We start from the raw sequence: 24,872 nt of genomic DNA, 5'->3' as shown, positions 1-24,872 counted from the left end.
TAACATTAATTGCTGTTACAGGAGCCTCTCTCCCAGTGAAGCAACCCCCCTTCACACCCCCAGTCACACACACACACGCACACACACGCACACGCACGCACACACACACACACACACACACACACACACACACACACACACACCCCAGCCTGGCCTCTCTGTTGTGGTTTCATTGGTTGATCACTTGCCAGGGCCCCAGGGGTCCCAACTCAGAACACATGTCTGCTTTCTGTATGTTTATAGTATAGCAGTCAAAGTGAATGAATGTTACTGCTGTCAAAGCCTACTTGTCTGTTTTCTGGACAGTGTCAGCGAAAAGGAGACAATGCCAACGTGCAATGTAAACATGAAATAGATTTTTGATACGGCTGAAACAACACAAACTGAATGTAAACATTAAAGAAAATATAATTTAGGTTGTCATGCAAAAAAAACGTAGTAACCAGACTGCGACAGTCCTCAGAGCTCTGCACTGTGTTCGCACACACAAGTTGTGAATGACAAGTGTGGAGTCTGAACATGGATGAGAAGCTGTTCAATTGAATGAAATAGCTACACATCCGTGGCAGTCAATTAGATGAAATCAGACGCCATTTGATCAAAAGCTCCAGTAAGGGGAGGTTTGAGGTGAGATTGTTTGGTCAAATTTCACTTTATAGATCCTGTATGTTTCATAATTGTGCAGTAATTGGCTGCTGTCTGCTCGGCCATCGCCAGCCGCTCTGGAAAATCTGAATTCAAAAGATTATTTTGAACCTCGTGAATTAACTTTTAAATCATGATGCTCATTCATTTGGTCAGTGCGACCGCTGAATGTTCTTGTTGTCGGTGCCAATGTCTGGTGTTCTGTGTGGCATTCAAGTGAAGTAGTAAATATGCACAGCACTTCAGATTACCGCTTTTCTCCACCTTTCAGTTACTGTTCACTTCAGTTTTCCACTATAGTGAAATGATCTTATAACTATTCACCTGGTTGTCGTGTCAACCGGGCAGTTTTGAGTTTACAGCTGTAAAAATCCCAACCTCAGCTGAATCTGAAATGTTGTAAACAAAATGAAATACACATCTTCAAACATGGAGACGGTCATCTGACAAAATGAATAACTACTGTAAATAATGAAAAATAAAAATTTTACTCAAGGTCCATTTACAAGCTCGATCTCCCTCGGTACACAGAGATTGCTTTGTTGTCATGGCGTTAGCTAAGGTAGGTTATGCCAAAACATGTCTCTAAGCCTTCTTCAGGAAGACTGTGAAGTGTAGTTGAAGGCTGCAGACAATGACTAATAGGTGTATCTTGTGTGATTTTTATTTGAGATGAATAATAGTAGTTTTGTAGTAGTTTTGAGTCAGAATATATTTCTTAGTTTTCAATCACATTCTCTGATTTGCTGTAGACTTGTACATACATGTCTGTTAAGTGTATACAAATGCTGAATGATAAAAAAAACAACAACACAATAATAACAAAGAAATTCTAAGGATGTTTAAGTCTCTAAGTTGCCACAATTGTTGGTCTCTTGGTGAAGCCCCCCCTGTAGTTTTTTTCCCATATGACTTGAATGCAGCACCAATAGGCAGCAGTGACACACATACTATTACAAGCCTGTGGTCTACTGCAGCACATTGATTGGGCCAAATCGAGGGTGTGTTCACAGCATGGGTAGTGTTTAACAGACGTGAATTGAGCAGGAGATTCCAGTTTGTGGTATAGGTACAACTGGAAACACACCAAGCCCATCTCCAGACGCGTGCCCTGGTGCACTACAGCCTCCTGTGTGAGCCTGCTGTAAAGCCAGAGGACGCTGAGAATTCTGCTGCATTGCAATTTGCGCTCTGTGCTCCTCATTGCATGAGCCAGTCTGTGGCACACAGACTGGAACAACTTTTTTTATTGTTAGTATTGGGGATAACAAGGTCTGTAGTGATGGCATATTAAATTTAGATCACACAAGACTAATATCAAATCAAAACTTTGTGTTGTGTAATGTCATAGGCACAAAAGTAGGACAGGATCATCATAAATTCATGACAGAAAAAGTCGACCACATCCACCATGAGAGTATAATGGGAATATTGAAATGTTGAGGTTTTCTACGCTGCACCATCTCCTGGCCAAAATACAATTTCTCAGCTGTGGTGACTTCTCCAAAATTCATTCCACTGAGTGAAAACCTCAATTAAAACGATAGATACAGGCAGTCTCAAGATAATAATTATCTATATTTAGAGCTATAAGTGATCGTCATTTTGGTTAGGTTAGAGTGGGAGTCCAATTCCTGCTCTGGGCTAATTTCATTGATGGTCTAAATATAGCTTGGGTTTGAAAAGTTTTTCCAGCAGGCAGAGCCAGAGCTTCCCATGAAAAGGATTTTATGAAAATAAATGAAATGTTATGATAAACAGATTTCAAAGTCACAGATCTATGAAATTCGGCTGGCCACAATCAAATGCCTGTTTGTCTGTCTCTTCCTCTGTCTGTCTTTCACACTCTCTCTGACGCACACACACACACACACACACACACACACACACACACACACACACATACACACGCATACACACACGCACACATGACCACCAATCGTTTCCCTATGTTCGTTTATGGGGCGCCTGAGCAGTGGCGTAATGTATTTGTCTCAGGGTCTGGGTTTCAGTTGGGTCCTCACCCCTCACACACAGACACTAAACCACCTCCTTGTTCCTCATTATTCTGCCACCCAACCTGAGAATTTTAACAGTAAACCACCAGTGATAAGAAAGCTGCTGGTTGTGGTTCTGGGAGTTTGCATGTCATGTCTATGTCACCCTGGGTTTCCTCCAGGTGCTCCCACAATCCTCAAACAAGCAGGTTAGGTGAAGAGAGGGGAAATGCCTGTAGTTTGTTAAAAAGCCCGCAGTGAGTAGGCCTATAGACGTTTAGACAGCTGGATTCTGGGCTTATTATGATGAGGCTGCTCTACTGCTATGTTGTAATTAAGAAAATGAAGAAACAATTAGTATCAGTGGGCCCCCTAGAGGACTGAGACCCAAGTGCAGTTGCCCACACTGCACCCTGACAGTCTATTTCCTGCCATCAGAACCATCCCCTGTCCACCAGCAGCCCTCTGGTGTGAGGATGGACACAGCGACGTGCCGGCTCGCCTCGCAGCACGAGCTCCTATAGAGGCCTTTATCTGAACGTAGTAACACTATTAGGTCACTGGAAACATTTCGAAGACAGAGACTTTATGTTCCTTCTGCAGACTCAGTCTGCTTGCAGTTATTCCACATGGCATCCTCAAGTGTTGCTCTTGAAAAAGATTCCTCTAACGTCTCCAAATGTGCAGCTCTGCCAATGTTGGTCCTCTATTCTTAGATCACTCCCTGTAGTAGTGGTTAGCAGACCTCATTGTCACAGACTAAACTGGGCAATGTGTAACAGACCTCTTCATATTCACTTCCCCATAAAAACGTTAAATGCATTTCTATTTATAGATTTCAGTGGCAGACAGAGTAATTATGGCATGATCTCAAGATCAGCATCATATTAACACAATAATATAAAAAGCTCTGTATGTATCATCATTATTAGAAAACTAATGTGAAGATTGTCCTGTATGACTTGTGTTCATTGACACTCTATTACAACTCTATTTACAACTTTTCACCTACTTTCTGTGAAAGCAACAACTTCTGACATCTTGGAAGCTTTAGTTAATTAAATTACCATCTTGCATTAATGACTTAGTGGGTTGTAGATCCACAAGCTAAGCCTTTTCCATGTAGAGTACTTCATCATATGCACATCATATGCTTCAATTTTCTCCAGTCTGTTGGCAAGCTTGGTATTTCTTGTTCCTCCCACTGCTCTCATACATAGCACTGTAGCCTAAATAAGTGCTCTAGTTTTATGGCAAAAACACACTTTGTGTTGACTTTTTCCTGCTGCAAGTGCAACAACAAGCAGGATCTAAAAGTTATCTGGCAACATATGCAAATCTGACCTGTTGGAATGTGATTATAATGCCTGAGTGGGTTACTGGATGTCTGTGGGTTGTATGGGATGTTATAGCTGATTGGCTTTTGCAGAATTCATAATTTGAAACACTGCTTGATCATCCAAAACCTGCCACAGTCAACTTACTCATGAATATTGCTTTCTAGCGCCAGTTTTATGGCAAAAAGGGGACTTTCACAGGACACTCCCCTAAAACCTTGGACGTGGATGTCTGCGTCTCTGATTGGTTGTGAAGCCCCGACCGACAACACCTGCTTAACTCCTTCATCCAAATTGACACCCGGGGCTCTGAGAAATATAGGCAGCATCCCTTCCAGCTCATGCATTCAGTCTCACAGCTGCCCCATAAGACACCAAGCCGCAGCTGCGCCGATCACTGATCCAAGGTGAACCCTCATACACACACTCACACATCCACACACTGACACACAGATACACACGCAGTGACACTCACACACTCACTCACTCACTCACTCACACACGCACTGCCGGATCTTTGCTGGGGGAATCGAGGCGCACTGCTCGGAGACGCAATGTTGGTCAAACTGGCCATGGCTCTGCTGGTCTTGTCAGTGCTGGAGCGAGTGGTGGGATCGGATAATACTGACATTCATGACACCCCTCCGGAGAAGCCTGCGAGCCAGAAAGGACGTCTCTCCCTGCAGAATACAGGTAAGAAATGAAGTGTCAGCTGAGATAAGAGTGTGGGGGTTCTTGGTTGGCGCAACTGCTCACACATCTACGTGGGGTTTGTCCGGGCACGTGTTTCTGTGGCTGCGAATTAAACCATGCAGGAGAGACAACGTCCGGGTGGTTTGAGCAAGCCGCTGTTTTTTTTTTTTTTTTACTTACTGTAAACCCCGGTGCTACGCTCCATGAGTGACCCTTTTCGATTAGTCAGGAAGACGATATCCTGTAAATACTCTCAGACAGAAATTCAATATGTTAGTAAACTATTAATAGAATGGCACAAGGTAATAGGTAATGTATACGGCAGCGCATCTAGGTGTGCGTGTGCGCTGGTGTAGACTGCGTGTGTGCGCGCGTAATAGGTAACAATTTCAGTGGTTTTCTAGGGGGAAAGAGACAACATAATCAGTCTTTTTGCTTGTGCTGTGTGGGCAAATGAACGCAGGGGTGATGTGGTCAAGCAGGTTAGTGGAGCAGTAATGACTGTAGTAGCTAAGTATGGTGTGGTTGGTCGGCGCTGGAGTTTATTTATTGAGCCAATCCTTTGGGGAGAAATTGTTCTTAAACACTCCAAAACACGTGTGATTGTGAACCAATATAAAGCACTAATAGCACACTGGGGCTGCTGCATTTCCACCCCCTCCTCTAACTTGCCGTTTACATTGGCTGCTTTCCCCCCCCCCCTCCCTCACACACAGCATGACTTGCGACCCACCGTGTGAACTTGTGTCACAATAGCAAAGGGCTTAATTGTTATCTCGCACCCACGCTGAAAAAAATAGAGGGACAAACTCCAATGCAGGTTTTTTTTAAACAGCGCAGACCCTGGTAACACCACTGTGTAATTCAATGCACGTTGCGGCCAAGCTCGTACGATCCAAGCACATTCCCGTGATGCCAAAACAAGCACTGCTGACAGCGGCTCACTTTTCCTGCGCACTAAAGTTCAACTCGGTGCCTACAAACCCCCGCAGCAGCAGCAGCAGCAGCAGCAGCAGCAGCTCTCTGCCCCTTCCCCCCTCTGCTGCCCCCCCCCCCCCTCAAAACAGAGGCTCTTTGTTGACAAGCGTGATTTCTAATAAGACACATTTTATCCGTTATTTGCTTTGGTCCAGACAAAATATTTTCTCTTTTTTGTCTCTTGCTGGTACGCACCTCACCTCCAAGTCCTGTTAAAAAAAAACAAAAAAAAAAACAACCTTCTCACGCCCATCAGTTATCAGCTCCAAGACAAATCGCGCGTGTAATTATGTTTTACTCAGGTCAACAGTTGGGGTTTTCATAGCCAAACTGAAACAGTAAACTGCCTGTTGGCTCCAAACATAACCTGCAAGTTGCCATATTAACTTAGAAATAAAACACTGGGCAACAATGACACATGGGGCGAGCAGCAGCTGATGTGACAGTTCTCCTGCTTGGTGGTCAGATGTCTCATGATGCATGCTCCCACATAGTAATTTGGGGTTAAAAGAAAGACCTCCACTGACTCTTGGTCATTTTGTTCTTTAACAATCTGTTTTATTCCTGTATTTTATGGCTATAGTAAACAGAAACAGGCCCTTAGAGAGTCAGTGGGTAGTGTGTAGGAGCTGATATATGACATATAACATTTTCATATAATAAGTTTGTTGCCTGCGTTGCTATTGTTGTGTCCTCTCTTGTAACTAATGATGCACCTTTAATAATGTTATTTCAGTGTGTCTACTAATGTGCTCATGAGAGACTTGTTGATGCACATTTCATCAACAGACAATAGAAATGACTGCGTTTGTGTTTCCTCCCCAAGTAGTCAAGGCTGTATCTGCAATGCACCATCCCATCTCAATGCTAGGCAGTGCAGATGGATTGTGGTGCAGAATGACACAGTAATATCTCTGTCACCAAGTGTTCCTCCGCAGGAACCCCTCAGCTTGGGAAATTAGACTTCTTCCCCCCTGCCCCGCATCCCTTCTCTCTCTAATGCGAAGGGTACCCGAAACAGAATCAAGGCCGCCAGCACACGAACGACCGCCTGTGTCTGTGGAAATAGTTATACGCCACATCAGCTTTGTGATTCGTGCAGCAATCAGTGCGAGAGTGTAGTTGTGCCTTCAAGCTGTATGGTCTTCATTGCCAACACGCCTGTAACAATCTGCTGCTGTCTCTGCTGTGAACAGATGATAAGGTCCCTCCCCTAACCTGTTCTCTCTTTCCAGCTGAGATCCAACACTGCCTGGTGAGTGCAGGGGATGTCGGCTGTGGTGTGTTTGAGTGCTTTGAGAATAACTCCTGCGAGATACGAGGGCTACAGGAAATCTGCATGACGTTCCTGCACAACGCTGGCAAATTTGACTCTCAGGTACTAAACTAGTCTGTCTGTGTGCAAAAATGGTATAACCGGAGGCAACATTCCTTCTCCTTTTCACTGGTTCATTGGTTCACTGCTCCACACTCGTCATCCATGAACAGATATGTTAACTTGTCCTTTTTTATCTACATACCTTAAATCATGAAGAAAGGAAGGAGTTCCACTGCACACAATGTGGTCATTTCAACACTGATTTATTGCTAAAAGTAAAGCAATGTGTTTCACCCTTTTTTTTTCTTTTTTTTTGAGAAGCACAATCAAACACACACTCATCTCATAATCTGTTTTCCTCTCTTGGGAAGTTCACTTCCCCCTCAGTGGACTGTTGCATGTACAGTTAGGACCAAGGGGTCATGAGCCAGCTGGCTATGAGCCCAGTTAGCTCCCTTTTCATACATAGTGAGGGCTGAAGCGCTGCCAAGCCAGGCCTGACCGGGGTCTTAATATGTCTATAGGGTCACATACTAGGAATTTACATTTCTGGCAGACAAATCGAGATTATTTTAGCAGCAGAATAATACGATCTTTATGCCATTACATACATACAGATTTTAATGTCCCCATTCAATGTCCGGAGTGTGTAGTTACACATTCATACAAAGTCACAGCCACATACACACTCCAACACTGCTGAAACAGGTGCATGACATGTACCAAAACTATCATGTGTAAGTAACAAGTGTTTCTTTGGCTATAAAGCATGAGCCCTGAAGTTTCAACAGCACCAACAAGGGTCTTTGTCTTGAGCGTTCACTCAACAGGTATGTCTCTCTCTCTCTCTCTCTCTCTCTCTCTGTGTGTGTGTGTGTGTGTGTGTGTGTGTGTAGGGGAAGTCGTTCATCAAGGATGCTCTGAAATGTATGGCCCATGGTCTACGGCACAAGTTCAGCTGTATCAGCAGGAAGTGTGTGTCCATTAAGGAGATGGTGTTCCAGCTCCAGAGGGAGTGCTACATCAACCACAACCTGTGCTCTGCAGCTAAAGAGAACGTGGCCGTCATGGTGGAGATGATCCATTTCCAAGATCTCTTCCCTAAAGGGTGAGTGGCTGGTCCAACTTTGGATAGTTTGTGTGAATATATTCTCTCCAAGTTTGTCGTTCGTTCTCTTTCATCTCTGGTTGTTTACCCTCAGTGGTCTCTTCAGCCAGTTTGGTCTGTCCTTCCATGTTTAGTCATAGTACAATTCTATTTATTGCTGTCATTTGCTAGACCTTGATGGAGTGTGCTTCTAAACATTAAATCATAGGCGTCATGTGAGTAATGTGCCTCTCTCTGCCCAGTCCATATGTGGAGCTGGTGAATATTCTCCTGAGCTGTGGAGAGGAGGTGAAAGAGGCACTGACACGGAGCGTCCGGCTACAGTGTGAGCAGAACTGGGGTGCTCTGTGCGACAGTCTTAGTGTCTGCTCCTCCCTCGCTCCATCTCCTGCCGGGACGGCTGCCGAACACCACCGTCGTCCTCTGCCCTCCCTCCCTGAGCTGGACCAACCTCGTCCCCCACGGCAAGGTGACAAGGACAAAGCCGGTAAGGCAGGCTTCAATGCTCACCCACGTAATCGCAGTCAGGGTCTGCGCCGCCAGAGTCCAGAAGCCGGAGTGGTGGCTGAGCAGGAAGACCCCGAGGCCACCGACATCCGGAGGTGAAAGTGCAGGAGACTCTCCTGATTTTGACCCCCTCCCCCTTACACCATATAAAAACCACACTTGCAGACTTATGCACACCTCCACACACACACACACACACACACACACGCAGTACATGCACACACACACCCGCACGCACACACACACACACATACAGACACAACTTCCCAGACAGACTGAACAGAAGGAAACAAGCCCTGACCTTTCCTGTCCTTATTCCGCCCTCTCCAGTCATTCCAGCAGTCCCACATGGTAAACTTGCAGGGTAATTGTGGTGTAGCTTGTAATGTTATGCCAGACTGTAGGCCACAATTTTTTAAAAATCGAATATAATTGTTATTATCATGATTATTTCAACTGTTAGGACTATTTTGGCTCTAATATAGCATTTCTCAAATCATACTTACTGTAAGATTTGATTATATTTGTATTATTTATTTTATTCTTTATGCAATGTTGAAATATCAAAATGTACATAGAAATATACTTATCTATATTTATATAAACATGTATAAATATAGTTACAATATGCAATACTGATATATTATAGATGACGTAGTATATGGTGTGCTGTCTGTTGTTCTCTTCACAGTATTGCACCCATCACACATTGGTCTGTAGATATGTAACATACACCATTTGTTGTTTCAAAGTGGGAATGTGTATTATAATTATAGATACTTGACAATTAAATACAAATTGTACAGGTTTCAAGTCCAGTTCTGGCACATATGAAATGTAGTGCATGATGGCCACGAAGCCAACAAACTTGTGCATTCTTAAAGTGAAAGTCCACTCTAAAGAGGATGCAAAAGTAATACTATGAATATGGACAGTTTCACCCTTTGTATGTATCAATCATAAAGCTAGAAGTAAGAGAGCCAAGACTGATTTCTGATGTCATCAAGCACGCCTGTCTGGGCAGCAATGAATGGGAGATTAACATAGCAGACACCGTTTTATGGACTCTTTTCTGTTTCATATGTATTAGTGCTACTCTGACATGTGTCTCATTTGGATGCAAAAAGTATCACATTCATTGTTAGTAGAGCTTCAGAAACTGTGTCTCAGTGACATTACGGACTAATGTCTTCAGGAGACATCATTCTTGTTCACAAGTAATTACTGAACTGTCAGACTTTATATATTCTTTGGTTCGATATATTATTTGGAGCTGGTTTACCGTTAAACTGTTGGCTATCGGTGAACTGCAGCAAAGAGAGGATATCCAGTCAAGTTTTGATGACCGAAGTCCTTTTAAATGTATAGAAACAAAAAAATCACACACATCAAGGTGCCTAAACTTGTTATTGTCCACAGTGACCGCTTCTCTGTGATTTAAGTGAATGGATGATACTGTGTCAAGGGGAGATTTAATGTTGAGCTATTTTACAATGATGTTGAGCCACAAAAGTCTTAGATATTGCACTTTGGAGGATTGTCACTTTGTGTTGGTCTGCTGCAGGTTGAGAAATAAAACCAGGTTGCCAGAGCAGTCACCCTCTAATCAGCCTGGTTTTGCTTATCAACAACAGCACCGAGCCCTGTATCCCCACATGCTCCTTAGGACCAGATTTAGCCCCTTCTTCAGAAGAGCGGTGCTACCTTTTTTCCCAGTGTCCCAGTGGCTGGGAAAGAGGCTTGACAGAAACCCTCCAGATCTCTGGCCCCTCTAAATTAGCCCTTATTCCTCTTTGGTCCCTTACCTAGGTCAGGAGAGACATGAAGGCCTGTTATTCTACCCGTCAGAGCCGCAGGCAACGCAGCGAGGACCCAGGAACTGGGTTAAGTCCACACACGGGGGCTCTGGCGCTGTTATTCTAAATGTTATATTTACCGAGGCCACCAGAGAATTCCTCTGGGCCATAGCCAAGAGCCAGCAACACAGCGAGGCAGAGGGGAGTGGAGCAAGAAGGAGAGAGACATACTCAACTTTTTTTTTTCTAATGTGATGAGTGACTCTGAGTGAGTCTTCACTTCTCCCAGAACTCTTCTTCTTTTCCTCCCTTTGGTCACAGACGCAGACTTTTTGACCATTTCAGGCCAGTCACGTGCTTTAGCTGTGGAGGTGCAGTTTGTGAGCACATTACACCACATGCTGGGGAGTCCTTGGTGCAAAAAGAAAATAAAACATGCTCAGATTTTGTGGCTCAGTTTAGGGATTTTCACTTTGATTTTTCCTAACATACTTAAGGACATAAGGAAATGTTTTTGCTCCCAATCATTTAGAGACTATTATTAGCTCCAAGGGTTCGAATCATCAGTGAGGCTTTCAGGCTTTTTTTTTTATTCTGTTGTGGAAATTGGGATTCCTGTGACATCCCAACACGAGACATAAGCTAATCCTATTGAGAATGTACTGTATGTGTGTTAAGTGACAATCTGTTCAGCTCTCTGTCATTAGGTTTGATATGGCTTTTTGTAATAATGTAGTCGCTTGAATGGCTTTTCTTTGTCTGTTCAGAGGAAAACAAAACTAACCATGTTTCCTGTATTGTTAGTGCTCTATAGCCACACTACGTGTTTTCCTCTGTTAAGCACAAGGACTCTGCTTTCACTGTTGAAAATACAGAACATGGCCTAGAAGTTCGTAATTCACCTGTAACACATTGGTTATATGATCCTATGAATATCTTTGGACTTGTGAAATCATATGTATCTTGTTATCATTAAAATATTTTTGTCTGTATTTCATACATCTTGTGTCTTTCAATCTAATTTTCATTTCAGTAGTTTCAAATTGTGAACAGATACAAGTGTACAAGAAGACAAAACTCGTGGAAGTGAAACACTCACCCAGGTCTAAGCAGGTTAGCAGAGAGGGCCTGGTCGTCTCAGGTATACACACAGGTTAAAAGACACCCCGTTCTCGTTTGACTCGCCGCCTCCTCCTGACAGTGAAATACGGGCTGTGTTTAAAGTTTCAAGGACTGGAAATATCCTCCCTATTGAAAGGCCTAAACATTTACGTCAGTGGCTCTGGATTGTATGCAATGCATGGGGTGGGTTCAGGGTGTCAGTTTTTATGAGTTGTCCCAACAGTATACATTGCCTCACCAAACATTTAGACAGCGCTCTGATTTGGAAGGTAGACTACTGTTGTTCTGATGACTTACGTTATTCTAGAGTCATGTTAAGCACACCAAGGTGCATTTGCAGTGACCGTATATGGGAGTTGGACACACAGATCCTGACCTCTTTGTCCACAGCGTGACAGAGATGAAGGAAAGCTGCATGCCATGTCATAACACATACACGTAATATATGTAATAACATCAACTCTGCAAAGTGTGCCACAGTGCCACAGTGGTAAACAAATGATCTTTAAGGGTGTAGTAATATTAAATTTCCACTGGGTGGTGACATCGATCTTCTTATGGATGTAAAAGCAGCTGGTGGGAACAGGTGCAAGTATGTGATTTTTCATAGAGCTGAGATCAGTTGCTTCACTAAAGCTGCAAATTCTTTTAAAGATTAAATCAATAGTGAGGTAAGTTTTTGATGTCTCACGTTAAATGTTTGATGTGTAATTTACTTTTGCCTGCTTTGTATCTTAGATCTCAGGAGGCACACATGTCCTTCAAACAAGTACATGCAATTTGTTCTGCATTAAAGGAGTGCTCCACCACTGAAGACGAATATGGTCATATAAGTGTCCCCGTGATGCCATTAGGGTCATCTCAATTTGTGTTAAGGGTTGAGTCTGTGTTACACCCGGAGGTGAGTTATGAAAGAAGTAAGTAGTTAGGAAGTAGGGAGGGTCCAGTGAAAGGTGCTATCAAATTGCATTGTGGGAAATAGAACAATATGGAGCCTGAACTAGATAAAGTTAGGTTATGTCATCATTTTTGCTGAGGGATCTCTTTAAAACTGAATTCTCTAATATAGACTACGTATATAGCTCAACACCTGAGTGTGATAGCCACAACACAACTTGCATGTTTAGACATAAAGGACTCACTTGACTTTGAATCTGGAAATACATTTTCTCTGCCCACAAATAGTTAGAGCTGTGTGGGCTACATACCAAACCTATGGCTGCACACAGTCAGGGGGCTGATAAACAAGGCCACAGTGCATGAGGTGATACATTTTCTGACGTTAAAGCGTGTGGGAGAAATTATGCTGTGTCACACTCATCTTGTTGTAACAATACATCAAGTCAGAGATGGATGACCTCTCGGCCAAACAATGAGCAGCTGGCTGAAATCTCTCAGCTTGTATGGTTGGTATGGCAACGTAGCTCTATCAATATGGAGGCGGCAGAGATCACATCTGAGAAGAGGCTGAGCCGCAGAGACTGTGCCTGTGAGCAGAGAAACCTGAGATAGCCGTCTGTCCTGAGCTCCAGTGTGAACTAATGAATTAATGACTGACTGCCTACGTTCCAAGGATGAATCATTTAAGAAGCATCCGAAGGTTAATGGGTGCACCCTACTCCTGTCTTGTGTTGGCCTCAGAGAGATGGATGTCTTCTGTTTACCTAAAGCTGGTGCAAAAAAAAGAAAAGAAAATTACTCAGTACTGAATGATCCCATCAACATTTGTAGCAGAATAAGATGAGTGGAACCTCTAAAGCACAGCTCAGTTTCTGGGGAATAGAGAGTGCGTTGCTCCCAGGGAAGAAAATGCTGACACAACAACTTTCTGCCAGCCTCAAAAGGCCTGTAGTAGAAAGCAGCCTACATAAGATGGTGGAGCACACATTCAAATGCGCATGCATGCCTGGAACGGTAGCTGCCTCATTCACTTGGTAGATACTGACCTGAGAGTATCAGACCAGTAACACCTGGACCAGCCGTCTGTTATTTTTAACATGAAACCAGAAGCTCAAGACAAACAGTGCTGTGTTGTTCAACCACCCTGACAGGCCCTGCAGCACATGGGAGTAGGGCGGGGTGATGTGTACTGCTGCTACTACAGGATACAAATAAAGGGTGGGTCTGCCTTGGGGGAGTGGAATGCTGTGTTAACAAGACAAACTCAACAAGAAAGCAGTAAATAATAGCCTACTCTTGGGCAAAAAGTAACTGAAATTGAGTAGTTTTTTCAGGTAGGCTACTTCTGTTTTTGTTTTTTTGACTACGTACAGTACATGTATTTTATTTTAAGTTGACTACAATGATGGGCTGTGCTCAAATTGATTTAAGGTTTACAGTCGTGTCGTTATTGCACAATCATGACGAGGTTTCATTCGAGTTTGCTTAATCTCAAAGGCAATATTTGCTGGTGCTATCTGGGGCAAAATGTTAACTGTCACAACAGCGGTTCTCTGTCGGTGTATTCATATTCATGCATATTTGGCCAGAGTACCCAGTGTGTCTTTTCCTGGGGAACACAGTTAGCTGGGTGGTGATTGCTGCAATGGTTTAATGGTCCGTTGTGGTTGCCTGAGTAGGTTTAAAACAAGCAATTCTAGTCTCACTTCGGTAATGAATACTGTAGGCCCGAAAGGAGTCCTTCTTTTGAAAAGGATACTCTTTCCTCTCCTGGTGAATGATCATTAAGGTTTTAAAGAGTCAGCCTCAGTGAAGAGAAATGCACAAATATGTGAGGCTCTGGCCTGCAGCTAAACATCAGATGAGGGAGACCACTTTGCCATATCAATAAAATTATCCGTATTCTATGTGAAAGTATGATACGCTGGTATGATCAGTGCACATGACAGGTCTGACTGAAGTAAAATTAATCAAGCTCTCAAGGTCGATTAAGCTCTGAAAATAGCAGCATCTTATTTTATTGAGATTGCTATGCCATAATTTGCTATGGACTTAGGTTTTAATGATCCAACAAAATGTATATGTGTATGTATGTATGTATGTATGTATGTATGTATGTATGTATGTGATCTCTGCCATACATATATGTGTATGTATGTATGTATGTATGTATGTATGTATGTATGTATGTGTGTAGGCTATGCATATCTATCTATCTATCTATCTATCTATCTATCTATCTATCTATCTATCTATCTATCTATCTATCTATCTATCTATCTATCTATCTATCTATTTGTCTGTCTATCTGTCTATCTTGTTGAACTACTACATTGCCTTTCAAGGCCTGAGCATTTGTTTAACCAAATTACCTCATCTGCATTTGGGAAACATGGTGGTTGTCTGTAGGCTACTAGACTTTGGCTTTTCCCCATTTGCATTCCCTGAGCACACAGCACTCCAACACTGTAATACCTTTTATTGTCTTGGGTACGGGTTTAAAAATTTCCTTGGATCATTACTGTAATGTATTTTTCTTTTCCGTACAACTCCTCCCATTGATTTGAAGGCATCCTTATTTGGGGGAAGAACGTCTTGAGTGCATGTGCCATTCATTGAGAAGGAGTGCTGTGGGCATGACCAGTGCAGTAGCCATCCAATCAAGCGTTAGATTTTAGCCTGAAGGGGCGGGGCTTCCGAGGGAACTCCTGACGCCCAGTGGCTGGTGGCTGACGGCCAGGGCGGGGCTTGTAGACGGAAGTGTCTCCCGACTGGCCCAGCTGTCAGCTAGAAGAGAGGAGACCATTTACACCGGCTGCCAAGGAAATGCAGAAAGAGGAAAAGCGCTAAAATATGGCAACATCAAAGCGATAAGGTCATGACGCCGAACTGAAGGTAGCTATGCACGACACATCAGCAAATACACACACGGTGGTCTATAAATGCGAGCGGCCAGTCGAGGTTTCGTCACGGTATGTCGAGATGTAAAATTGATGACAGCAGGCAATGGTCGGCTGTGTGACATTGAACATACAGGACACGAAACAGACGAGGTCGTTTAAAGAGCCATACACCATTTCCAACTTGTCATGTACGGGGAAATGTCTGCCGGTCGCGTCGTAACGGTAGACAACGGGCTCGGTGAGCGTTAACGATAGACGGACGGACGTTGTAGCCGTTGGAGCAGTTTATTGCCTCCCAGCTGGTTTTGCAAATACGCTGCTACAGCGTCGCTGCGGTTATCAGCTATTATCCTAGCCTAGCGGCTCGGGGAAGGGAACTACCCCAGATTCAGAGCAGACAGGAGACGTCATCAACATTTTCCTGTATTTAAATGGTTGTGTGCTAGGAGGTCATTGCTGAAAAACGGAGGATTACTCGGTAAGTGACAACGCTGAACGACGCCACGGCGCTTACGTGATCACAGATGCACTGTATTGCATAAAGGTGGTTTAAAATTGACTGTCTGGACGTGCATGATTAATAGGGCACATGGAAGGTGGCGGAGCAGCTGTTAGCTTTGCTGCTAGCTGCGTAACGACCTTTGGAGACGTCAGCTTTACCAGCTCAGGCTGCTGCTAGCTGCCTGGGCTGGTTAGGCTCGCTGGGTGTATGCCGTGGTCGCCTGCCTGCTATCCGAGTGTTATATTTCATCCAGGCCTAACCATGGCCAAAGCGAGTCAATGATTTAATCTCATTGATTGCATCACAAGACTAGGCAGGGTGCAGCCCAAGCACGTTCACTGCGTTTAGCGACGCTTGTCCTTTTTTTTCCTTCTTTTTTTTTTTAAAGGTGCAACATTCTCATGCATTTTTTTTAAATTTATTTTTTGTCACCCCCCCCCCCCCCTCCCCATAACCCACATCGTAGGATAAAGAAGACGGTGAAAGCCAAAAGTCAATTGAAGATTTACTGTGCGTCCTAAATGGGGGACTACGGGTTTGGAGTTCTGGTGAAGAACAGCAGTGGTAACAAATCTGCTTTCCCTGTAAGGATCCCTCCTCACCTCCAACCCCAGCACCCTCACCACCCGTCAACCCCCCCCAGCCCCCCTTCCTTCGTAAACAACACCTGCTCCACCAATGGGGGCAGTGCTTGGCTGTTCCCTGCTGTAGCTCAACACACTAACATGCAAGATGAGATTCTGGATTCAGACAAGTCCAAGGCCTTGGACCTACAGGACATGCAGGAGAAGTCTCAGGTCCAGGCCCAGCCTCAGGCCCTGTCTCCGGGCCAGCAGGAGGCTGGGGGAGGCCTAGGAGAGCTGGAGGGCACTATTCCTGAAGATGGGTCACTGGAGAAGGGCTCTTTGGAAAGCAGTGGCGGAAAGGAGAAACTGAGGATGGAGTCACCAGTGCTGAGTGGGTTTGACTACCAGGACAGCCTGGGCATGGGTACGAGCTGTGCACAGTCCACCTCCTCCTCATCTTCGCTGACCAGCTTCAACAACTGGTCCCCTGCTGTCCCATCCACCCAGTCTCCTGTGGTCGGGGAAGACGTTGGCGGGTTCTTCGGCCCAGCTGGCTCCAGCGCCAACGGACCTCCTCTGCTGTTCCAGAACTTCTCCCACCACGCCGGCCCAGGCTTTGGGGCGGGAGGCAGTTTCTCCCCCCAGATTGGACCAGTCTCCCAGCACCATGCACCCACACCTCATCCCCAGCACTACCACCCCCATGGTCAGGGGGTCCCACAGCAGCATCGGCGCTCCCCAGCTAGCCCTCATCCACCCCAACCTTCCTTTCCTCCGCATCCCCATCGCACTGGACCGTTCACCCAGCTGCCACACCTTACTCCTGCTCAGAACAAACCCCCGTCACCCTGGGGAAGCTACCAGAGTCCCTCCACTCCAACCTCCACATCCTGGAGCCCCGGTGGGTATGGTGGCTGGGGAGGCACTCAGGGGGTTCGAGAGTACCGGCGGGGTGTAGGAGGAGGCATGACAGGCCTTAACTCCATCTCTCCACTCAAGAAGTCTTTCCCCAACAATCAGGTAGATTTTTTGCATGAATTGATCACATATATATTTGAATATATTTCATCAGGAGACTTGTATGAAACTCAAATATGTGTTCCCCAGATTCCCTCTCAGAAGTTCCCCAGAAATAGCTCTGGCTTCAATCACAAAGGATGGGTGGAGGACAGCATGAGCCGCAATGACAGCATCTATCCTTTCCAGGTGAGCACATCACATAGGTAATTCTCAGCCTAATGTTTAGGGAATTGCAAGGCGTGTTGGCCACAAAGGAGAAGCTCAGCTCAGTTGTAATTGTCTTGAAAACAGCAATGGGCTGAAATGTAAATATGTCTGTCTCCCCTCTGGGGACCAATGATGTTAATCCTGTTAAACATGACCCTCTGTTTTAAATTAAACAAATAAACTATTGAGAAAAATAGGATACGTGACAGCTAAGCCAACTAAGCGCATGAATTGAAACTTACTGTGTGTGCCTATGTCTGAGATCTTATCTAGATCATTTGGATGAAGGAGAGCACTCTTATCATCTGCTCTGATCACATGGCCTTCCTCTTGTCCCGATTTGAGAAGTCTTGTGCTCCACTGCAGCCTTGCATGTTCTCAGCCCAGTTAGATACAAAGTGAAGCACCCTTTCGTGTTATGTATTTCTCTCCTGGCATTTCTATGTTTTTGGAATGGTTTAGAATATTATATTTTCACCTTTAGCAAATAAATTAAAAATAATTGGCCAAGAGTAAGAATCAATTTTTTTCCAGCTCCTCAAGCAGCACATATTTCCATCTCATGCTTTCAGAAACTACCAGAAACGAGAGAGGTGTGATTTGATTGCAGAGATATGCAGGTGACTTTTGTGTAACACACTCAGGGATCTATTTTCTGTTTACAGTGCTTTCCTCTGAAAGTCTCTGTGGGGATATTCTCTGCATTAAAAATATAAAAAAATAGCAATTAGCATCATAGCAAACTGAATCGGGGCTCTTCCAGCTTGTGCTTCTTTAGATGTGATGTGGGAAGTGAGAAGTGAGGAGGCTAATTGTTGTCTTCCTCTCTTTCAGCAGGAGAGAACACGGTCCTTTGATGGTTTCAGCATGCACTCTCTGGAGAACTCACTGATTGACATTATGAGGGCTGAGCAGGATTCCTTGAAAGGTTTGTTCCCACACTAACAATGATTAGGAAGGGGTAGATTTTCCTCACAGCTGGCTGTAGATAAGCCATTTTTTTCAAATATTTGACAGCAAGGAGAATTGGGTACCATTTCATTGTGCTTGCAATTGATGCCGGTGCCGACAGCTAGACTTATTGGGTCCCAAGAATTACAAACCCGTACAGTACATCTAGGGTTAATGGACTGAAAAATAAAGTTTCAAATGCCAATTTCATGAAAGTTCATGTTAAACAAGTACATGGTTTTGCCTTTCAATACATCTTGATGGATGTTAAACTTATGATCATACACAACTAAGTGTTATGTCTACTTTAAAACTTGTTAACTTGCAAGATAAAATAATTTGATACTAATGGCACCAACAACAAAAAAAGAATAGATCTAGTAATAATTAGCATAGTTTAAGGCCATATTCTTTTACCTATTGCAGTGTTTGTCTTGCGTATGACATTAACATGGACAACCATTTGTTTACATGGAAGAATAACCCAAACTACATGTGCAGTACAGTTTGACTTATCTACTAAATGACTTTCCTCAAATGTGTGCCAATCCTTTTTCTGACAGACACGGAAGAGAATACATTAACCCACGCCACTGCAGCATCATGTCATTTGGTTTTAAGGTTATGCATATGTAAGGGAAGGGAATTCATATAATCCACATTCATGACATGTTCTGAAGCCTCTCCTGTTTTTGTCACACAGGACGTTACACCTTCTCTCACCAGGGTGGAGACGGGCCGCTACCTATGAATGGTATGTAAATAACATGCATACAAATATGCAGTGCTGTAGCAGAGGTCAGGGCTTGAAATTTATGTGTGCCAAATGCAGATAAGAAGTAATTCCAGCCTTTTAAATGCAACTCAGTACTTCATTGTTAATTAAAAGTAGTTGACAGGAACTAGCTTGTGAGCTGACGTGAGATAAATAAGTCAAACCTCTGGATATCATATAACTGCACTATGATGCATTGTATAACAAGTGATAAAAACATAAAATGGCTAAAGTCACATTTCTTGTTTTATAGCTTTCTAAACTGCCTTGCTACTGAATGTGTGCAACCAGCAAGTCTCAATGAAGGAAGTTAAATTAAAAATATATATATATATAATGTGGTCAGGGAAGTTCAGGGACAGTTTATATTTCTAGTTATGCTTTTTTTTGTTAGTTGTGCCCTCTAAACTACTCTATTATACCCACTCAAGATTAAGGTTTCAATATGAAATTTTGATGACAACCATTTTGGCTTGTAGAAATTCAGAATGGCTGTTACTTTAATAAGGCGGCGGCCATTTTGTCTGATAATCCAACAAATTCATTTCCACCCCTTGCAGTGTTTTTCACTTTTATTATGATGTGCCTTTTTCCAAAAAGCCATTTCAAAAGTGTTTTGTGTTGTTTTACACGCAGCGAGAAGTTATGGCAGAAGACGAGGTAAAGTTTCTGAATGTGTCTTAATTTGCTCCTTGTTGTATAGAAGCCAGTTATGACCCCTGAAATGATGTCCTCTTTGTTGTTTTGCTTCTGTGTTTGTCTGCTTGATCTTTGTCATTGTCGTTTATTTCTGCCTTGACTCTTGTCAGGTTTTGAGCCTGTTTCCTGTAAAGCCTTCAAAGGTTGCCTATAAAAATCTAGTAGTGATATACTGATGCTTTTAATGTGTCAACAAAATGGTAATCATGGCTGCTTTTGTATGTGTGTTTCCTAACATTGTGGGTATTTATTCACATCCAATCAGATTCCCTGCTCATTTTATTAAAACACTTTCAAAACAGTTAAAAGGTCATTAGTGGTGAGCCAGTATGCGTAATCCAGATCATTCTCTCCACTAGGCCATTCCTCTCTGTTCCCCATGGAGGACGAGCGCTCTTTTGGAGAGGACGAGTCAGGCGACCAGGGACTTCCTGGCCTGGGATCAGCCCACTGTTTCCCACACCTCAATGGTGAACGTGTAGAACGTTATTCCCGCAAGGTGTTTGTTGGAGGGCTGCCCCCAGACATAGATGAAGGTAAAGTCCTATAAGTGGTACAGTGGATGCTTCACTAAGCTCATTGTTTTCTCATCTACATCACTGTAGATCACAAGCTTTAACAAACAAACATTGTTAAACTTTTTTTTTAGCCAAAAAAATGTTGAGAAGTAATAGCTTATCAATCAACATCATTGACTCCTGTTGTAGCAATAGTTGTTTTGATGATGACACTCGCACGCACTTTTTACTGACTGATTTTTTTTTTTATTGAATGATTGGCTAACAACATCCTTTTCAGATGAAATCACTGCCAGTTTCCGTCGATTTGGTCATTTGTTTGTTGACTGGCCTCACAAGGCAGAGAGCAAGTCCTACTTTCCACCAAAAGGTGAGTCAAACAAGTTTAACACTGTGCAAGCGTCTTGACATTGTGATATGCTATTTCCTTGTTGCGTGTACTCATTGTTCTGCTTGTCGAACCTTTTCAGGATATGCATTCCTGCTGTTTCAAGACGAGAGCTCTGTTCAGGCTCTGATTGACGCCTGCATTCAGGAGGATGGCAAGCTTTACCTGTGTGTCTCCAGCCCCACCATCAAAGACAAGCCAGTGAGTGTGATATTCTGTCATGCTGCTTGTTATCCATCTTGCTGCACAAGTGCAAAACTGACTGAATTCACTGAATGTGAATATTATTGACTGGCACCAGTGTCTGATCTTTCTGTCCAAGTTCAGTACAGTTTGTTTTGTTAACAAATAATCTGGCTCTGTAGCAACAACCCACCAATGATCATTGTGGTAGAGTAGCTTGAGTTTGAGAATATAACAGTTTTTGTTTGTTTATTTTTAGGTCCAGATTCGACCCTGGAACCTAAATGACAGTGACTTTGTAATGGATGGCTCTCAACCATTGGACCCAAGGAAGACTATCTTTGTAGGAGGTGTCCCTCGTCCCCTACGTGCAGGTGCGTATGTTTTGTGTGCGGTGACCTCTAGCAGATCTACACTACTATGACTGGAATTGTCGAGATTCCACCAACTTATACTCTTTATTGCCGTTCCAGTGGAGCTCGCTATGATCATGGATCGTCTGTATGGGGGAGTGTGTTACGCAGGGATTGACACAGACCCTGAACTCAAGTATCCAAAAGGGGCGGGACGAGTGGCCTTCTCCAATCAGCAGAGCTACATTGCAGCCATTAGTGCCCGATTTGTTCAGCTGCAGCATGGGGAGATTGATAAACGGGTGAGCAGCTTCCTGTTCAGGTCCTAAAAATGAAGGATGGACGTTGTTAAATATTCATTTCCACCTAGCCAGCGTGCCGCTGTGCATGCATCCATATATTTCTCGACCTCCATTTTAACAGTTTTCCTGTCGTCCATCCTCTCCATCTCAGGTGGAAGTGAAGCCATATGTCTTGGATGACCAGCTGTGTGATGAGTGTCAGGGCACTCGCTGTGGGGGGAAGTTCGCTCCTTTCTTCTGCGCCAATGTGACCTGTCTGCAGTACTACTGCGAGTACTGCTGGGCAGCCATCCACTCCCGGGCCGGTCGTGAGTTCCACAAGCCGCTGGTGAAAGAGGGAGGGGACCGACCACGACACATCTCCTTCCGCTGGAACTGAGGCGAGAGGGCAAGGGAGGGAGACTGAGAAAGGGGTAGTTAGGGAAGGGGTACGGGCTATGATATGAAAAATAAATGCACTTTTCTTTTAAGTTAAAAAAACATAATTTATTTTTTATTTTATTTTTTAATTGGGCCTTCTAAAAGAAGTAAATGCTAAGAAGAGAGTGAAATCCCATTTATGTTTTGACTTTGAGTGTGCATGAGCATATGGATGCATTAGATTTGGATTTAGACGTTTTCTGACTTGACTGTACTTTCTTTTCGTGTTAGCTGGCAAAGCTGCTTACATTTGTTGTCAAGATTAACATAAAATTTAAGTGAGGTTCATCATACCTAAATCAGTATACTAACTATGGAAGATGAGTTTAAGAAGGGTGCATTTTCTTACTTTTTGCTTGCAGGATTAGAGAACAACTGTACCATTTACCAAAGGTTGAGTACAAATGGTTGGGTTGGAAAGAGGAGGAACACAGTCTCAGATGGGTGGACGACTGAGTTTTACAAGCAGCTCAGTGTGAAGCATCTGGCCATGTCAAAAAACAAAATCTCCCCTCAGTCTGGCACATGTGTTAGGATTGCTGGCATGAGTGTTTAGGTCTTGGTTTAAAAGTGGATACTTTGTAACCAGAAAGGGCAAACCAAAGATTGGCCTAAAACGCATCATCAAAAGCAGACATTGATCTGAGGGTTTTCAGGATAATGTTGTGTCCTCTTGTCATATGACAGATGAAAGGCTGGAGTTGTTTGGAGTTTCAGTTTGTGGGTTTCAGCTAATAAAGACACAGCCCTCAGGGCTCAGGTATTGGCAGTAGTATTTGCTCACTTTATATTGTCAGGGATATTAGCACTGGAAGCTAACATGCTAATGTAGTACAAACTAATGGGAATGCACAGTCCAGTCTCCCTGAGCTGTCCTCATGGTGTACCACTGCACGCTCTACCATGACTGGAGCTTCTATCACAAGTGTTGTGGTTGGATATGGTAGTAGCTAGAATTTGCTGTCACAGAGATAAAGATATTATTTTATACATGGCCTGCTGATTTTTGTACAGTGTTTTATAGCTGATTATTTTGTCATGAACATATATACATTTATTATGCACTACTTTTCTAAATATTTTTTTCAATAGTCATTTTAGGCACATTTTTCACAGATGGGAGAACTCCTTTTGCAATACCTCATTTTTTTCACTTGGTGAAAAATAATTTTGTACCTTTGTTACTAAGAGATCTGCATTTATGGTAAACTTAATTTAAAAAGAAAATGAATGATATTAATATAATTTTCAATTAGCTTTTATATATTTAAGTGCTGGTAAATCTGAAAATTGTCTGGTGCATTGGTGTGATTCTGTAGATAAAAAAAAATAATAATAATAATAAGGCTATCATTAGCCAGTCATATATGGATTCTCCTCTGTCCTAATAAACATAATTACAGGCATGACAAGACCTTTCTAAACTGATTTTGATAGTCTTGAAAATATATTCTGATATTTCACTCCTAGGTGTAGTCAATAAGATTATGATTAGGGTAAATGTTTTGGCTTTGGTCAATGTGAAATGTTCCCTTCTAACACCGGAGTGGATATCAGCTGTTTGAATATTTAGATCATCTTTCTGGGACTGCCTGTAAGTTCTACTTATTCTTGGCATGCATAATATAATACAGAAATAAAATGGCTAGTGTTAATGCAGGACCTAATGTGATGCACTAGATCTCCTTTTTCCTTTTCAACTTTCTTTTCCTTATCTCTTTGAGATCACCTCTCTTGTAGCCTCTCTTTAACATGATGGAGTCTGCCTTCCTTACACAGACATGATGTTTATGCAATCTACACAGTGACAACACTTTGGATGCGTTTTGTAATGTAGAGGACACTCAGTAGGACATAGATGAGGAGACTTGATCACTTGACCCCCCTTTGTGATGTGGCATGCTTTGGGACATAACCTGAATGTGATTTAATGTTGCAAGTTAACTTTGAGCCATTATGTGCAATACTTATTCTTTCCAGAAACAAATCTCCGCAGTGTAAGTCATTTAATCCATATAAATCATGCAGTCATTTACACATTATTTGTTTCCTATTGTTCATACTGATGTCTGCAAGAAAAAAAATAATTTATACCTGAATTTATTTTTAAACTTTAGTTTTTTGCTTATTTACTTATTTTGCTACTACCATGCTACTGTGATTGAAAACATTGTATATACTAGGTCGATAATGTATTTAGCATTTGCTATATTTTCAATTGAAATGTATAACTATCATTTTGATCAGATTTTTGTTATATTTTTTGGGTGATGTGTTAAACTCGTTGATGTGTCTAGTTTTTCTAATTGCTGTATTGTGCTCCACATTTTCAGATGAAAAGAATATTATGTCTGTTAGTATTACTTGATTGCAAAAATTTCAATAGTTTTTAATTGTATGCTGGGAAGGTTATATTTATTAACTTTTTTTTTTTTACCTGATATTTTGATTTTTATTAAGTCATTTGACATTTATACGTAAGTTCCAATTTTTATATTTTCTTCCTGATTAATTTACGCTACAATACAAGACGTCAGTTTTTATAGTTGGTTTGTAGTATTGAAGTAAAGCAAAGATCTAATGTCATATATTCATTTGCTGCCAACTGTTTGTAACTGTATGCATACATTTGAAGTATTTGTAATGTGAGATGTTGAACGAATAAAACAGCTGTGAGGAAGAAA

The 24,872-nt window shown here is 42.8% G+C and overlaps 2 protein-coding genes across 5 annotated transcripts; both read left to right on the top strand.

Moving 5' to 3' along the window:
- The first annotated feature begins 4,296 nt into the window (after positions 1–4,296).
- stc2a (stanniocalcin 2a) lies at positions 4,297–11,371 on the top strand. Its single transcript, XM_085788298.1, has 4 exons — positions 4,297–4,672; positions 6,886–7,028; positions 7,865–8,076; positions 8,319–11,371. The coding sequence occupies exons 1-4, from the start codon at positions 4,534–4,536 to the stop codon at positions 8,680–8,682; spliced, it is 858 nt and encodes a 285-aa protein (XP_085644424.1). The 5' UTR covers positions 4,297–4,533; the 3' UTR covers positions 8,683–11,371.
- A 3,819-nt stretch (positions 11,372–15,190) lies between these two features.
- Positions 15,191–24,872, top strand: LOC146980094 (cytoplasmic polyadenylation element-binding protein 4-like). 4 transcript variants are annotated; one of them, XM_085788295.1, is made up of 12 exons: positions 15,191–15,296; positions 16,273–17,392; positions 17,480–17,578; positions 18,437–18,527; positions 19,254–19,304; positions 19,962–19,985; positions 20,384–20,560; positions 20,823–20,912; positions 21,013–21,131; positions 21,373–21,487; positions 21,587–21,768; positions 21,920–24,872. In XM_085788295.1, the coding sequence occupies exons 2-12, from the start codon at positions 16,328–16,330 to the stop codon at positions 22,145–22,147; spliced, it is 2,241 nt and encodes a 746-aa protein (XP_085644421.1). In that variant the 5' UTR covers positions 15,191–15,296; positions 16,273–16,327; the 3' UTR covers positions 22,148–24,872. The 4 variants fall into 4 exon arrangements, with proteins under 4 accessions (XP_085644421.1, XP_085644420.1, XP_085644423.1 ...); XM_085788294.1 differs by having other exon boundaries at positions 18,434–18,527; XM_085788297.1 differs by lacking the exon at positions 19,962–19,985.

This window comes from Trachurus japonicus, chromosome 10, assembly GCF_045865225.1.
Source record: "Trachurus japonicus isolate A0001 chromosome 10, Traja_1.0".
Lineage (NCBI taxonomy): Eukaryota > Metazoa > Chordata > Actinopteri > Carangiformes > Carangidae > Trachurus > Trachurus japonicus.
The sequence above is the reverse complement of the archived record's forward strand: the minus strand, read 5'-3'. Positions and strand labels throughout refer to the sequence as shown.